General features: G+C 48.1%; 1 protein-coding gene across 1 annotated transcript; it reads right to left on the reverse strand.

Moving 5' to 3' along the window:
• Window positions 1–2,671: 2,671 nt before the first annotated feature.
• On the reverse strand, window positions 2,672–6,432 carry LOC130265055 (endonuclease domain-containing 1 protein-like). The gene is made up of 2 exons (XM_056513831.1): window positions 6,115–6,432; window positions 2,672–4,111 (listed from the first exon to the last, which is right to left on the reverse strand). Exons 1-2 carry the CDS (start codon window positions 6,400–6,402, stop codon window positions 3,563–3,565), a joined length of 837 nt encoding a protein of 278 aa, XP_056369806.1. The 5' UTR covers window positions 6,403–6,432; the 3' UTR covers window positions 2,672–3,562.
• Between the last annotated feature and the right edge of the window lie 7,150 nt (window positions 6,433–13,582).

Here is a 13,582-nt window from a genome sequence, read left to right on the forward strand (position 1 = left end):
CCTGAAATTTGTTGACATTTGTGTGCAAAATTCCTCAGAATTTCTCTGAAATTTACTGATTTTAAGCATAATATGTCAGGATGAGTTAAATATATACACAGTTCTGAATTTACCCTTTCTTATAAAGAGGGAATTCCACAGAAAAGAGAGGTTTTCTATTTTTATTTAGGGAACTTTCTTCATAGCCACCATGAAATAGGTTGACAGTTGTTTGTAATAGATTCCGTAGAATTTCTATGAAATTTGCTGACTTGCAGCATGGTATGTCAGCATCAGTTATCTGGGTCTGGTGACTTCCTTGATCATTTCATCAATCCCACCAGCTGCAGCTGCTGCTGCTCCAGCACCTCCATGTGTTTCTGTTCCCAACAGAACATCTCTGGTGACATGAGGTGGACTGGCCTGTCTCTGAGGACACTCAGACACTCACAGGCTGCTCTTGTGCAGCCTCACATAACATCATTCCTATGGCCAGGCAACAAATATTCTCTTGCCTGATGGCCATGGCTTTGTAACAGCTTCATCCCAGCAGCCTGGGAAGGAGAAGGCTCTGGGGATAGCTCAGAGCTCCTGCCAGGGATTTAGGAGTCTACAGGAGAGCTGGAGACAGACTTTGGGCAAGGGCAGGCAGTTGAGAGATGTGCTGGGTTCAGAGTTAATTTTCTTGACAGTGGCAGGCATGGGGCTGTGTTTTTGGAGTTCTGCTGCACACAGAGTTGATAACACAGAGATATTTTTTGTTATTGCTGAGCAGATCTTTCACAGAGCCAAGGCCTTTTCTGTTTTTTTTCTGCCAGGCTGGCCATGAGGCTGGGGGGACTTGGGATGTTGTGAGGAGACAGAGCCAGGACAGGTGACCCTGAGTGACCTGAGGGATCTTCCAGACCAGGTGACATCATGCTGAGTATATAAAGTGAGGGGAAGAAGGAAGAAGGAGGGCACATTTGCAGTGGTGGGTTTTGTCTTCCCAGGTAACTGTCAGGTGGGATGGGGCCCTGCTCTCCTGGAGGTGGCTGAACATATTTCTGTCCATGAGAAATGGGCAAAGAATTCCTTGAATGTGCTTTGCTTGTGTGCACAGTTTTGCTTTTCCTGTTACACTGTCTTAATCTCCACCAACGAGTTTTCCATCTTTTATCCTTCCAGTTGTCTCCCTGATCCCGGTGTCTGGGAAGTGATGGAGCAGCTGTGGGGGGTGTGGCTGCTGGCTGGGGCAAAACAAGATATTAGGAAAAGGAAAACGATGGGAAATTGACTGAATGTAGGTATAGATTAGTTATTAGGAGCATGTTTGGTACTGTGGTGGTTATGGTGGTGAAGTCCCAGCAGAGGCTGCCCACAGAAGCTGAGGCTGCCCCATCCCTGGAAGTGGCTATGACCACATTGGCTGGGGTTTGGGGCAACCTGGGATAATGGAAATTGTCCCTGTCCGTGAGAGGACATAGAACTAGCTGGTCATTAAGATCCTTTCCAACCCAAAATGTTCTATGACTCAATGATCATTCATTCACTCAAACTAAAGTGGACTCATTTCCTTCCATTTCAAAAAGTCCAGGAATAAGAGAATGATGAGGTGATGGTTGCAACCAGAACTATGCAGAAAAGTGTGTTAGACCTTAGTTTTTTTTAAAAAAAATGGATGAGTAATGTGTTCCTTTTGTCTCTGTTAACCTGGGACTGATATCTTAAACAAAGCAGGGTTTAGCCAGAATGAGGGAGGAGGCCAAGAAGAAGCAGATGTGGCAGAGCTGGGGCAAATTCCTCCTTTCTGATGAGGCCCAACTGACATAACAAAGCAGGGCCAAACAGTGGTGACATCATTAGAAGGGGCCATAAAGCATCAGAGACCCCCAGAGTGTCCCCAACTCCACAGTGCTGCATGACACAGGGTCAACCCTCCCAGGTTAATGTGGGGCAATCCCACATGAGTCTGAAGGCACAGAACCCTTTGAAATCTTTGTTGCACAGGCCCCCACCCCTAAATCATCAAGACTGAGGACATCAAGGTTGCAGATCTCATTGCTGGAGACATGGGGGTGTCTTGTATGAGCTGTTGGCACCCTGGCCCACTTTGTTCATGCCCATTCACAGGAGAATAACTGGTGACTGATATTGACATTTGTGTGGGTGTTATGGCATCCTCAGATTGCACTTGGACCCCCAATGAATTGCAAGGATGTTCCTGGCACTGTGACATCACTGGTGGCTGCTGGAAATTTCAGTGAGGAGCAACTTGTGGTTTATATAAGACATGAACTTGCAATTCTGCAATGCAGCAATTGAGTTTTATTGTAAGCTCTTGCACAATAAATGATGTGGCACCCAATGATCTTTTACAAGCACTGAATACATTTCCCCAAATCAATTTCCCATAAGGCTGCAGAAAAGCTTCAGAAGCAGAGCAGAGAATGCAGGTATCCAGTGAGAGCATCACAGGAATTTAGCTTTGGCTGCTCTAAGCTTTCTATGTATCTGATGCCAAAGGCTGCCTGTCTGATACAACAGGTGCTGCTCTCAAGGTGCACTTTCAAAAGCAAGCAAACAAAAGCATGTCCCAGGATCACATAATCACTGAATTGTTGGGTTTTGCAGGGATTTCTCAAGATCTTCTAAGTCCATGCTCCAGGCTCAAGCAGGATGAGCTGGAGCAGGTTGTCCAGGGTCGTTGCTGGGATTTGGGTATGTGCAGACATGGAGATGTCCAGACAAGGTGTCTGGGCAGCCTGAGGTGCCCTGGTGCCTTGGCCTTGCTAAGGAGGTGAGGGACAAGTCAGCTGCACACTGTCAGGGACAGCTAAGGAGGAGAGGACTCGTCCCTGAGAGCTCTCTCCTGAGATGGGCAGCAAAGCAAAGCAGCTGGAGGCTCTGCCCACGGCTTTGTGCCTTTGGGCAGGGCAGGAGGTGCCCTGAGGGACAGAGCTGGAAACACACAGAGAAGGAAGCAGCACAGAAGCTGCACAGGACATTTGTCCCCCTCTGCTGTGCTGTGCTGTGCTGTGCTGAGAGCCCAGCTGCAGTGCTGCCTCCAGCTCTGGGGCCCAGAGCACAAGAAGGATACAAAGCTGTTGGAGTGGAGTCCAGTGCAGGCCATGAAGGTGCTCTGAGGGCTGGAGCACGTCTGCTCTGGAGAGAGGCTGAGAGAGCTGGGCATGTTCAGCCTGGAGAAGACTCCAGAGAGTGCAGTACCTACAGGATGTCTAAGAGGGCTGGAGAGGGTCTTTGGACAAGGGTATGGAGTGACAGCACAAGAGGGAATGGTTTCCCACTGATGGAGGGCAGGGTTAGATGGGATATTCTAAAGAAGTAAATTCCTGGAAGCAGGCTGTGCTATGAGCAAAAGTTACCCTGAGCTGTTTTGACTGCCCCATCCCTGGAAGCATTGAAGGCCAGGCTGGGGAGGGCTTGGAACAAGCTGGGGTAGTGGAAGGTGTCCCTGCCCATGGCAGGCAGGTCAAAATCAGATGATCTTGGAGGCTTTAAGGACCCACCAAAACGAACCCATTCAGTGATTCTGTGACATGTGGGAAAATTTGCTGAGCCTTTTCCATCAAGGATGTGAGGCTTATTTCCGGACACAGGCATTGTTGAACAGAGTAACTGCTCCCTCATAGAGATTGGTCAACCTTTCCTCTAGTTCCCCTAGTTTGAGGACCTTCACCTTGTTCTTGTTTCTCTCATTCTCAGCTATGGCCCCCCAAGCCTTCGTGCCATTTTCCTTCTTCAGGCAACAGGCAGCTGACCAGATGTGGCTGGGTATATTAACCCTCCCACTGGGGACCTTGTTGTTCCCAGGTACAGCACCCGTGATGACATAGGTTTTATCACAGCCGTCAGTCTTGTTGCGCATTATTGTGTCCTCGTACTCTCTCCAGGCTCCTTGGTTGAGTGTGCTGTACTGGGGCACAATGTTGGTGAGGGTGAAAGTAGCCCACCTGCTGGCGTTGCCCCTTCGGTGGCCACTGGGACACAAGTGACCACGGTCCAGACCTGTGGCATCACTGTAGTCTCTGTCAATAGCCTGATTCTGGCCAATATCCTGTGAAGTGATGTGGTACTTCTCTCTGATGGACTCCTCAGTATCCATATAGCTGCTATAAGTTTCATTGATCAGCTTGACAGGAGAAGAAGAGAAAAAGGTGTCAGTACTGAGGATGCATAAAATGAAACAGATTAACCTGGAGAAGATGTCTCTGATTGGCAAAACACCGTTTTTTTGTCATCTCAGTGTAGAAAATGCATGAATCAGAGAGAAATCATAGACATTCCCCTCCTGCATAAACACAAATGCTTTATAGAGAAAGCAGCTCAGAATGTGACTACTCTCATTTTGACTTGTGACCTTTGTCATCCAGCCTGAAGCCTGTGCTGGGAGCATGGGTGGATGCATGAGAAAAGGAGCATTTCCCACTCCTAGGATTGAAAAATGACTTGGTGAGACACCTTCCCTGCCAAATCTGCTTCCCTTTCCTCCTGTCTCCACAGCCCAAATCATCCCAGGGCTCTCCCTGGATCCCCTCATGCCACACTGTGATTCTGTGATTTTATGTGTGATTGCTACAGGTGTAGCCCAGTCCTGGAACACCAGAGGTTGCCTCCTCTAAGCCCATACCCAGGGAGATGTGACAGGACATCAGTCCTGCAGCTGAGATTTCCTTGGGATGGCTGCAGTTTGTTCGGGATGAAAATTTTTGCTCAGGAAGCAAAAATATCTCAATTTAAATTGAAATCTGGTACAGCAGTGCTAAGAATGGGTCTGATCTGGGCCAGGGAGCATTTTTTGCAGCATCACTCAAAAGAATTTACAAATGATCAGCCTCTGAGAGGAGCCTGTAATCTCAAAAGAGAACTGGGGATACTTTGGCAGTATTCCAAATAGGCCTCTGGAGAAAATGAACAAAATCAAAGATTTTCCAGGTATCCTGTGTCCAGGATGTAGGAAGAAGATAAGGCCAGTGATGGGTTTGGAGCATGCTGGCCAGGTGGCAAGTGGCCTGGCCCATGCAGTGGGTTAGGATTGAGAGGATCTTTAAGGCTCCTTCCAACATAAACCACTCTAGGATTCTGCAAAATGACAGAAGTTTTTATGCCTTGCTAATGTGGAGGCTACAGTGATGCAGGAGCAGATTAATTGCTCATGTCCATGTGAGTAACAAATGCAAATGATTATATTTCCCATAACTTCAACAGGTTGTTGTACATCTATGGGGAAGCATATTTAGCCTTCCTCTGGAACTGGAAATTATGATCTTCCACATTTTAACCCAAAATTCTCCCCCAACTCTGCCCATGCAAAAGTCCAGAATTTGCTCTTCTACTGTTCTTTAATATAGCTGGCCTGTCTTCCTGGAAGTCTGAAGGATATTGGTGAGGGCTCTATAGCTTGGAGTTCATTCTGTCTGCTGGATCCTTCTGGAGCAAGCCTGAGCCAAAGGTGCTCAGGGGTCACTGCCCATGCATGGAGATCACACCCTTCTGACTGCACTGACACTGATGCTCCTCACTTTTCACTGCCTCAAACATCACTCCAGAAATCCCTCCACAGTTAAGCTGACCCTCTCATCTCCAGTGCCTTTTCCCCCAAGGCTTTGTCCCTGGGCCATCTCACCCCCTCCTGAGTTTCTCCTCACGTCTCTCCCACCCCTCACAAAGCCTGTTTGACTCTTCCCTGGGAGCAGATGAGCTCTGTCAGGGATGCAGAACAGCTCAGGGCAAAGTGGGGATCAGATGCCAGCAGGACTGTTGGTCCCTCAAGTTTAGCCTCTCTTGGGTGCCTTTTCCCCATCACTTGGTCTCCCACCCAGAGCAGGGAGACAGGGAGGGGAATCATTTGACTTTGTAATGTAATGCAAATTGATTGGATTTGCTGTTGCTGTCAGGTCAAGGCAGAAAACTGGGCACCTTTGGGATATGATTCATCTCATCCTCCTGCTGGTGTCTCAGATGCATCAGAGGAACCACGTGGTGCAGGTGTTTGAAGTTAAAGGAGGAAATTCCCATCCAATGTGTCCATTTGTATGTGTATAGTGGTGTGGTAGGAAATAGAAGTGGTAATTTAAATACTGTTCTTCATTTCTGAGTGAGTGGATGGTGATGCGCTACAAGAGAGACACTCACCTGGGGCTCAACAAACCATGAGTCGTATCTCTCTCCATTTCCACGCTGGTAGATGTAAGCAGAGTACACTGGAATTCTGCGAGTTTTGTTATACAAGGTGGCAAAGCGATACTGGTTATCATAGACCTGGCAGATCCTGGCTGCATTATGTAGATGCAAACTGTTAAAACTTGGGACAGTCTTCGCATAGAAAAAATCAGTACATTTAGTTTTAAATGTCTTCACCACCTCGCTGTGTCCCAGGCTGAGGCAGCTCGCCAACACCTGCAGCAGCAGCAGCCCCAGCATGGTGGGAGGATTTCAGTGAAGGGCTCTTGCTCCCCTGCAAGGCAAATGCAGAGGGACACTCAGCTTGGACACAGCTGGGCATGGCCTGGAGGCTTTTTGTGCAGAAGCAGAGAGCTGGCAGAGGAGGGGATTATGAGGGAGCAGGAAAGGAGTAATTTCTGTCCTCCTGGATATGGGAAATCCACGAGGGCAATAAGGGTGAAACCTAAACCAGGGTTTAGGTGCCCAGAGGAGGAGGCAGCAGTGAGAGAAGTCAGCCTGGGTGAGGAAGGAGCCAAAGGCACCACGACTGCAATCATCTATCGCAGCAAAGTTCTCTTGCAACTGAGGCACAGCCCTGGCACAAGGTCACCTTTCCCCACCTCCCCCCTGCTCTGGTCACCTCCCCACAGCAGACACCTGCAGCTGGGCACGGACTCTGCTCAGCCCCCTGCAATGCTGAGCTGGGCTTTCATCTCATGGGGCATTGGGCAGGGAAAGAACAGCAGTGCTGCAATTCCTACATGTCTCTGGCCCCATCCAGCTTCTCACAGACACACAGCTCCTCCAGTCACACCCAATCCTGAACCCAAATGATGCACTTGGGGTCCTGCCTCTCAGCTGACATTGGGCAATGGCTGTCCTGCTGCTCACCTTGCATTTCCACGTTATCCAACCCCAGACTCTGAACTTGCAGACACATGGAGAGAGAAAATGAAGGGCCAAGCAGATGGTAGCAGCAAGCACAGGGGATAACAGATAACACCTCTATCTTATCAGCACAATGGCTGCTGCAGTGCAAGCACTGAGGGGGGGCAGCTCATCCTGTGTGTGCTTGGGATTCCTGCTGCTGCCCATCTTCAGCTTTGACAATGGATTTTCCTGTACAGTCAAAGGTACCTTTGCAGAAATTTCTCAGACAGACAGCTGTTCCATTTTGTCTTTCACAGTGCTGAAACTATTCTCAGCAGTCAGCAAGATAATTCCTTTATGAGAAAACTGCTGAAAAGCTCCCTGGGATGCTGGCAACCAAGCCAGGGGCTTTGTGTCCTTTCAGTGGCAGCACAGGTTTGGGATAGCAGGGATGCTCCCATTTGCATGGCCAGACACTCAGTGCAGTGATTTATTATCATCAGCACTTGGAATAAGGCAGGTAGGACAGGCAGTTCAAAGGGTTCCTGGGAGAGAAAGCTGCCACAGCCCCTAAAGCACAAAGCCCACCTTTGGCTGGGAAGGGTCTGAGCTGAGGGCTGCTAAGGGCTTGCCAAGTCACCTTGCACATTTGCTCTTTTCTTATCCTTCTCCCTGACCCTCATATCTCAATTTCCATTGCATTCAGCATGGAGAGATACACAGAACCCTGCTCTGACCCAAGACATCTGCTCCTTTTTCCCTTTTCAAGCCCTGCACCAGGAACATGGTGACCAATGAGCTGGAAACAGAGACCATGATCCACAGGTGGTGACTTAGAGTACTCTGCAGATCGCAGCTCTATCTGCCCCAAATCAAGCTGAGACGTGTCTGAGACATCCTTTCAGGTTACCCACTCTGTGAGATTAAATTTCTCTAACTAAATTATAATTTATTTTAATATATTGATAGATAAAATCTTACAATGACAAAGAGCAGCACAGAATTCTTCTCGCAGCCTCAAATTGGTGGAGGACTATCAAATGTCTCTGTTGCAGTTTCAGACTGGCTGAGTTTTATATAATCTGCAAGTAGACAGAGTTGTTTGATTTCTCAAACAGGTTTGAAAGTGGATTTTCTAGTTCAGTCATCTGTGCTTCTCTTGTAACCTCTTGCAAAGTCATGGGTGGAGGTTTGGTGCTCAGTAAAATCACTCACCCCTTCTTATTCAATGGTTTGATGTCAATTTTCAGGTGAGCTGGCTTGAATTTCTTTCCCAAATCCTTCCTACTCTCCTTGCCCTCCTGATTGACAAAGAATACTGAAGTGCTGCAAAATCCAGTGCATAGATGAACTCTGATTGCTCCTTGGAGCTCTGCAACTCCAGCCTAGGCTTTACCTATATATTTATTGCAAAGATCAGGAAAGCATTGGATATTGCAGTGAATGGTGAGGGAGGAGCAGGAGCTTACCTTGAAGCGGAATCTCAGAAGAGGCAGATGAAGAGTTCCTTCAGTCTTCTCTCTGGAGATAGGACTGTTTGAATCCTCAGCAGTGCCACTGCAATATATACCCAGTCACAAATTTGCCCCCTTTTATGAACAGGGGATTCCGCAGAAAAGAGAAGTATTCTTTTTTTATTTAGGGGAGTTCGTTAATACCCACCATGAAATAGGTTGACAGTTGTTTGTAATGGTTTCCTCAGCATTTGTATGAAATTTACTGACTTGCAGCATGGTATGTCAGCATCAGTTATCAGGGTCTGGTGACTTCCTTGATCATTTCATCAATCCCACCAGCTGCAGCTGCTGCTGCTCCAGCACCTCCATGTGTTTCTGTTCCCAACAGAACATCTCTGGTGACATGAGGTGGACTGGCCTGTCTCTGAGGACACTCAGACACTCACAGGCTGCTCTTGTGCAGCCTCACATAACATCATTCCTATGGTCAGGAAACAAATATTATCTTGCCTGATGGCCATGGCTTTGTAACAGCTTCATCCCTGCAGCCTGGGAAGGAGAAGGCTCTGGGGATAGCTCAGAGCTCCTGCCAGGGCTTTAGGAGTCTACAGGAGAGCTGGAGACAGACTTTGGGCAAGGGCAGGCAGTTGAGAGATGTGCTGGGTTCAGAGTTAATTTTCTTGACAGTGGCAGGTATTGGGCTGTGTTTTTGGAGTTCTGCTGCACACAGAGTTGATAACACAGAGATATTTGTTATTGCTGAGCAGATATTTCACAGAACCAAGGCCTTTTCTACTTTTTTTTCTGCCAGGCTGGCCATGAGGCTGGGGGTACTTGGGAGGTTGTGAGGAGACAGAGCCAGGACAGGTGACCCTGAGTGACCTGAGGGATCTTCCAGACCAGGTGACATCATGCTGAGTATATAAAGTGAGGGGAAGAAGGAAGAAGGAGGGCACATTTGCAGTGGTGGGTTTTGTCTTTCCAGGTAACTGTCAGGTGGGATGGGGCCCTGCTCTCCTGGAGGTGGCTGAACACCTTTCTGTCCATGGGAAATGGGCAAAGAATTCCTTGAATGTGCTTTGCTTGTGTGCACAGTTTTGCTTTCCCTCTTACACTGTCTTAATCTCCACCCACGAGTTTTCCATCATTTATCCTTCCAGTTCTCTCCCTGATCCTGGTGTCTGGGGAGTGAGGGAGCAGCTGTTGGGGGTGTGGCTGCTGGCTGGGGAAAAACAAGATATTAGGACAAGGTGGAATGGCTTGAACTGGACTGATGTAGGTATGGATTGGATATTAGGAAGATATTTGGTACTGTGGGCATGGTGAAGCCCCAGGAGATGTTGCCCACAAAAGCTGAGACTGCCCCATCCTGGAAGTGTCCATGGACACGTTTGCTGGGGTTTGGGGTAACGTGGGATAGTGGAAGGGGTCCCTGTCCATGAGAGAGCATGGAACTAGCTGGTGCTTTAGGTCTTCTCCAACTCAAAATATTCTGTGATTCAATGATCATTCATTCACTCAAACTAAAGTGGACTCATTTCCTTCCATTTATAAAAGTCCAAGAATAAGAGAATGATGTGTTGGTTGTTACAAACAGAACTATGCAGAACAGTCTGTTAGACTGATGTTTTTTAAGCAAACTGGTTGAATCATGTGTTCCTTTTGTCTCTGTTAACCTGGGACTGATATCTTAAACAAAGCAGGGTTTAGCCAGAATGAGGGAGAAGGCCAAGAAGAAGCAGATGTGGCAGAGCTGGGGCAAATTCCTCCTTTCTGATGAGGCCCAACTGACAAAACAAAGCAGGGCCCAACAGTGGTGACATCATTAGAAGGGGCCATAAAGCATCAGAGACCCCCAGAGTGTCCCCCAACTCCACAGTGCTGCATGACACAGGGTCAACCCTCCCAGGTTAATGTGGGGCAATCACACATGGGCCTGAAGGCACAGAACCCTTTGAAATCTTTGTTGCACAGGCCCCCACCCCTAAAGTATCAAGACTGAGGAAGTCAAACCCTCAGGTCTCCTTGGTGGAGCCATGAGGGAATCCTGTCTGAGCTGTTGGCTCCCTGGCTCACTTTGTCCATGCCTATTCACAGGAGAATAACTGGTGTCTGATGCTGACACTTGTGTGGGTGTTATGGCATCCTCAGATTACTCTTGGATCACCAATGTCCTGCAAGGATGCTCTGGGCACTGTAATACCAATAGTGATTGTAGAAATTTCAGTGAGGAGCAACTTGTGGTTTATATAAGACAGATCTCTGCAATTCTGCACTGCAGCAAATGAGTGTTATTGTAAGCTCTTGCACAATAAATGATGTGGCACCCAGTGATCTTTTACAACCTTTAAATACATTTCCTCTAATCAATTTCCTATAATACTGTAGAAAAACTTCAAAAGAAGGGCAGAGAATGAAGGTATCCAAGGAGAGCATCACAGGAATTTAGCTTTGGCTGCTCTAAGCTTTCTATGTATCTGATGCCAAAGGCTGCCTGTCTGATACAACAGATGCTGCTCCCAAGGTGCAATTTCAAAAGCAAGCAAACAAAAGCATGTCCCAGGATCACATAATCACTGAATTGTTGGGTTTTGCAGGGATTTCTCAAGATCTTCTAGTCCACACTCCCGGCTCAAGCAGGATGAGCTGGAGCAGGTTGTCCAGGATCATTGTTAGGGTTTGGGTATGTGCAGACATGGAGATGTCCAGACAAGGTGTCTGGGCAGCCTGAGGTGCCCTGGTGCCTTGGCCTTGCTAAGGAGGTGAGGGACAAGTCAGCTGCACACTGTCAGGGACAGCTAAGGAGGAGAGGACTCGTCCCTGAGAGCTCTCTCCTGAGATGGGCAGCAAAGCAAAGCAGCTGGAGGCTCTGCCCACGGCTTTGTGCCTTTGGGCAGAGCAGGAGGTGCCCTGAGGGACAGAGCTGGAAAGACACCAGAGGAGGAAGCAGCACAGAAGCTGCACAGGACATTTGTCCCCCTCTGCTGTGCTGTGCTGTGCTGAGAGCCCAGCTGCAGTGCTGCCTCCAGCTCTGGGGCCCAGAGCACAAGAAGGATACAAAGCTGTTGGAGTGGAGTCCAGTGCAGGCCATGAAGGTGCTCTGAGGGCTGGAGCACGTCTGCTCTGGAGAGAGGCTGAGAGAGCTGGGCATGTTCAGCCTGGAGAAGACTCCAGAGAGTGCAGTACCTACAGGATGTCTAAGAGGGCTGGAGAGGGTCTTTGGACAAGGGTATGGAGTGACAGCACAAGAGGGAATGGTTTCCCACTGATGGAGGGCAGGGTTAGATGGGATATTCTAAAGAAGTAAATTCCTGGAAGCAGGCTGTGCTATGAGCAAAAGTTACCCTGAGCTGTTTTGACTGCCCCATCCCTGGAAGCATTGAAGGCCAGGCTGGGGAGGGCTTGGAACAAGCTGGGGTAGTGGAAGGTGTCCCTGCCCATGGCAGGCAGGTCAAAATGAGATGATCTTGGAGGCTTTAATGTCCCATCAAAACCAGCCCATTCTGTGACATGTGGGAAAATCTCGTGAGCCTTTTCCATCAAGGATGTGAGGCTCTTTGCTGAGGACAGGCATTGTTGAACAGAGTAAGCAATCTCCCTCCATAGAGCCTGGCAACCTTCTCTCTAACTGTCCCAGCTTGCTGTTCTCCACCTTGTTCTTGTCATTCTCAGTGATGGCCCTCTGGTCCTTGTGGGATTTGTGCCCACCAGGCAGCAGCAGCTGACCAGATGTGGCTGGGCCTGTTAGCCCTCCTGTTGGCAACCTTAATGTTCCCAGGCACAGTACCCTTTATGAAATATGTTAGTGTACAGCCCTTTGTCTTTACAGGCATCATTCTAGACTCATAGGTGCTTCACTGGCCATTATTGACTGTGCTGTCCTGAAGCACTGTGCAGGTGAGGGTGATGGTTACTGTCTTGTTCTCTCTACTATTCAGATGGGCATTGGGGCTCAAATGGCCATGGTCCAAACCACTCATTTGGTCATAGTCATTAAGGACAGCCTGGCTTGCTTCGATTTCGTCTGAGGTGAATTTGTGTTGTTCTATGAGGACCAACTCTCTTTACATCTCTCTAAGATTATTGTCACTTACCAGCTGGACAGGGAAAGAGATAGTTTTTAAAATGGGTAATGGGAGTAATGGAGAAGATTTCCCTGGAGCTAAAGAGTCCAACAGTCAAAATCTCATTTTTTTGTCATCTCAGTGTAGAAAATGCATGAGTCAGAGAGAAATCATAGACATGCCCCTCCTGCATGAACACAAAAGCTTTATAGAGAAAGCAGCTCAGAATGTGACTGCTCTGATTTTGACTTGTGACCTTTGTCATCCAGCCTGAAGCCTGTGCTGGGAGCATGGGTGGATGCATGAGCCAAGGAGCATTTCCCACTCCTAGGATTGAAAGGTGACTTTGGTGAGACACCTTCCCTGCCAAATGTGCTTCCCTTTCCTCCTGTCTCCACAGCCCAAGTCTGCCCAGGGCTCTCCCTGGATCTTCTCACGCCACGCTGTGATTCTGGGATTGCATGACTTTGTGATTCTGTGATTTTATGTGTGGTTGCTACAGGTGTAGCCCAGTCCTGGAACACCAGATGTTGCCTCCTCTGAGCCCCATACTCAGTGAAATGTGACAGGAAATCAGTCCTGGAGCTGAGATTTCCCTGGGATGGCTGCAGTTTGTTCAAGGATCAACATTTTTGCTCAGGAAGCAAAAAGATGTCAATGTAAATGGAATCTGTGACAGTAGTGTTTAGAATGTGTCTGAGAGCTGTTCTGGGCCAGGGAGCATTTTCTGCAGCATCACTCAAAAGAAGTTACAAATGATCAGTCTCGTAGAGGGGTCTGTAAGCTCAATAGAGTCTTGGGGAAGTTAAAAAAGTCAAAGATTTTTTTGGTGGCCTGGGTTCACAATCCAGGTGGAAAATGCCAAATTGGATAGTGCTTAGAGCATGATCATCTAGTGGCAAGTGGCCTGGCTCATGCAGGGGGTTGGATTGAGGTGGTCTTTAATGTTCCTTCTAACACAAACCATTCTATGATTCTACAAAAAGAGAAAATGTGGAGGCTGCAGTAGTGTAAGACCAGAGTTGTTGCTCAAGTTCCTATGTGTAA

The sequence above is a fragment of the Oenanthe melanoleuca genome, chromosome 1A, assembly GCF_029582105.1.
Source record: "Oenanthe melanoleuca isolate GR-GAL-2019-014 chromosome 1A, OMel1.0, whole genome shotgun sequence".
NCBI classification, from domain to species: domain Eukaryota; kingdom Metazoa; phylum Chordata; class Aves; order Passeriformes; family Muscicapidae; genus Oenanthe; species Oenanthe melanoleuca.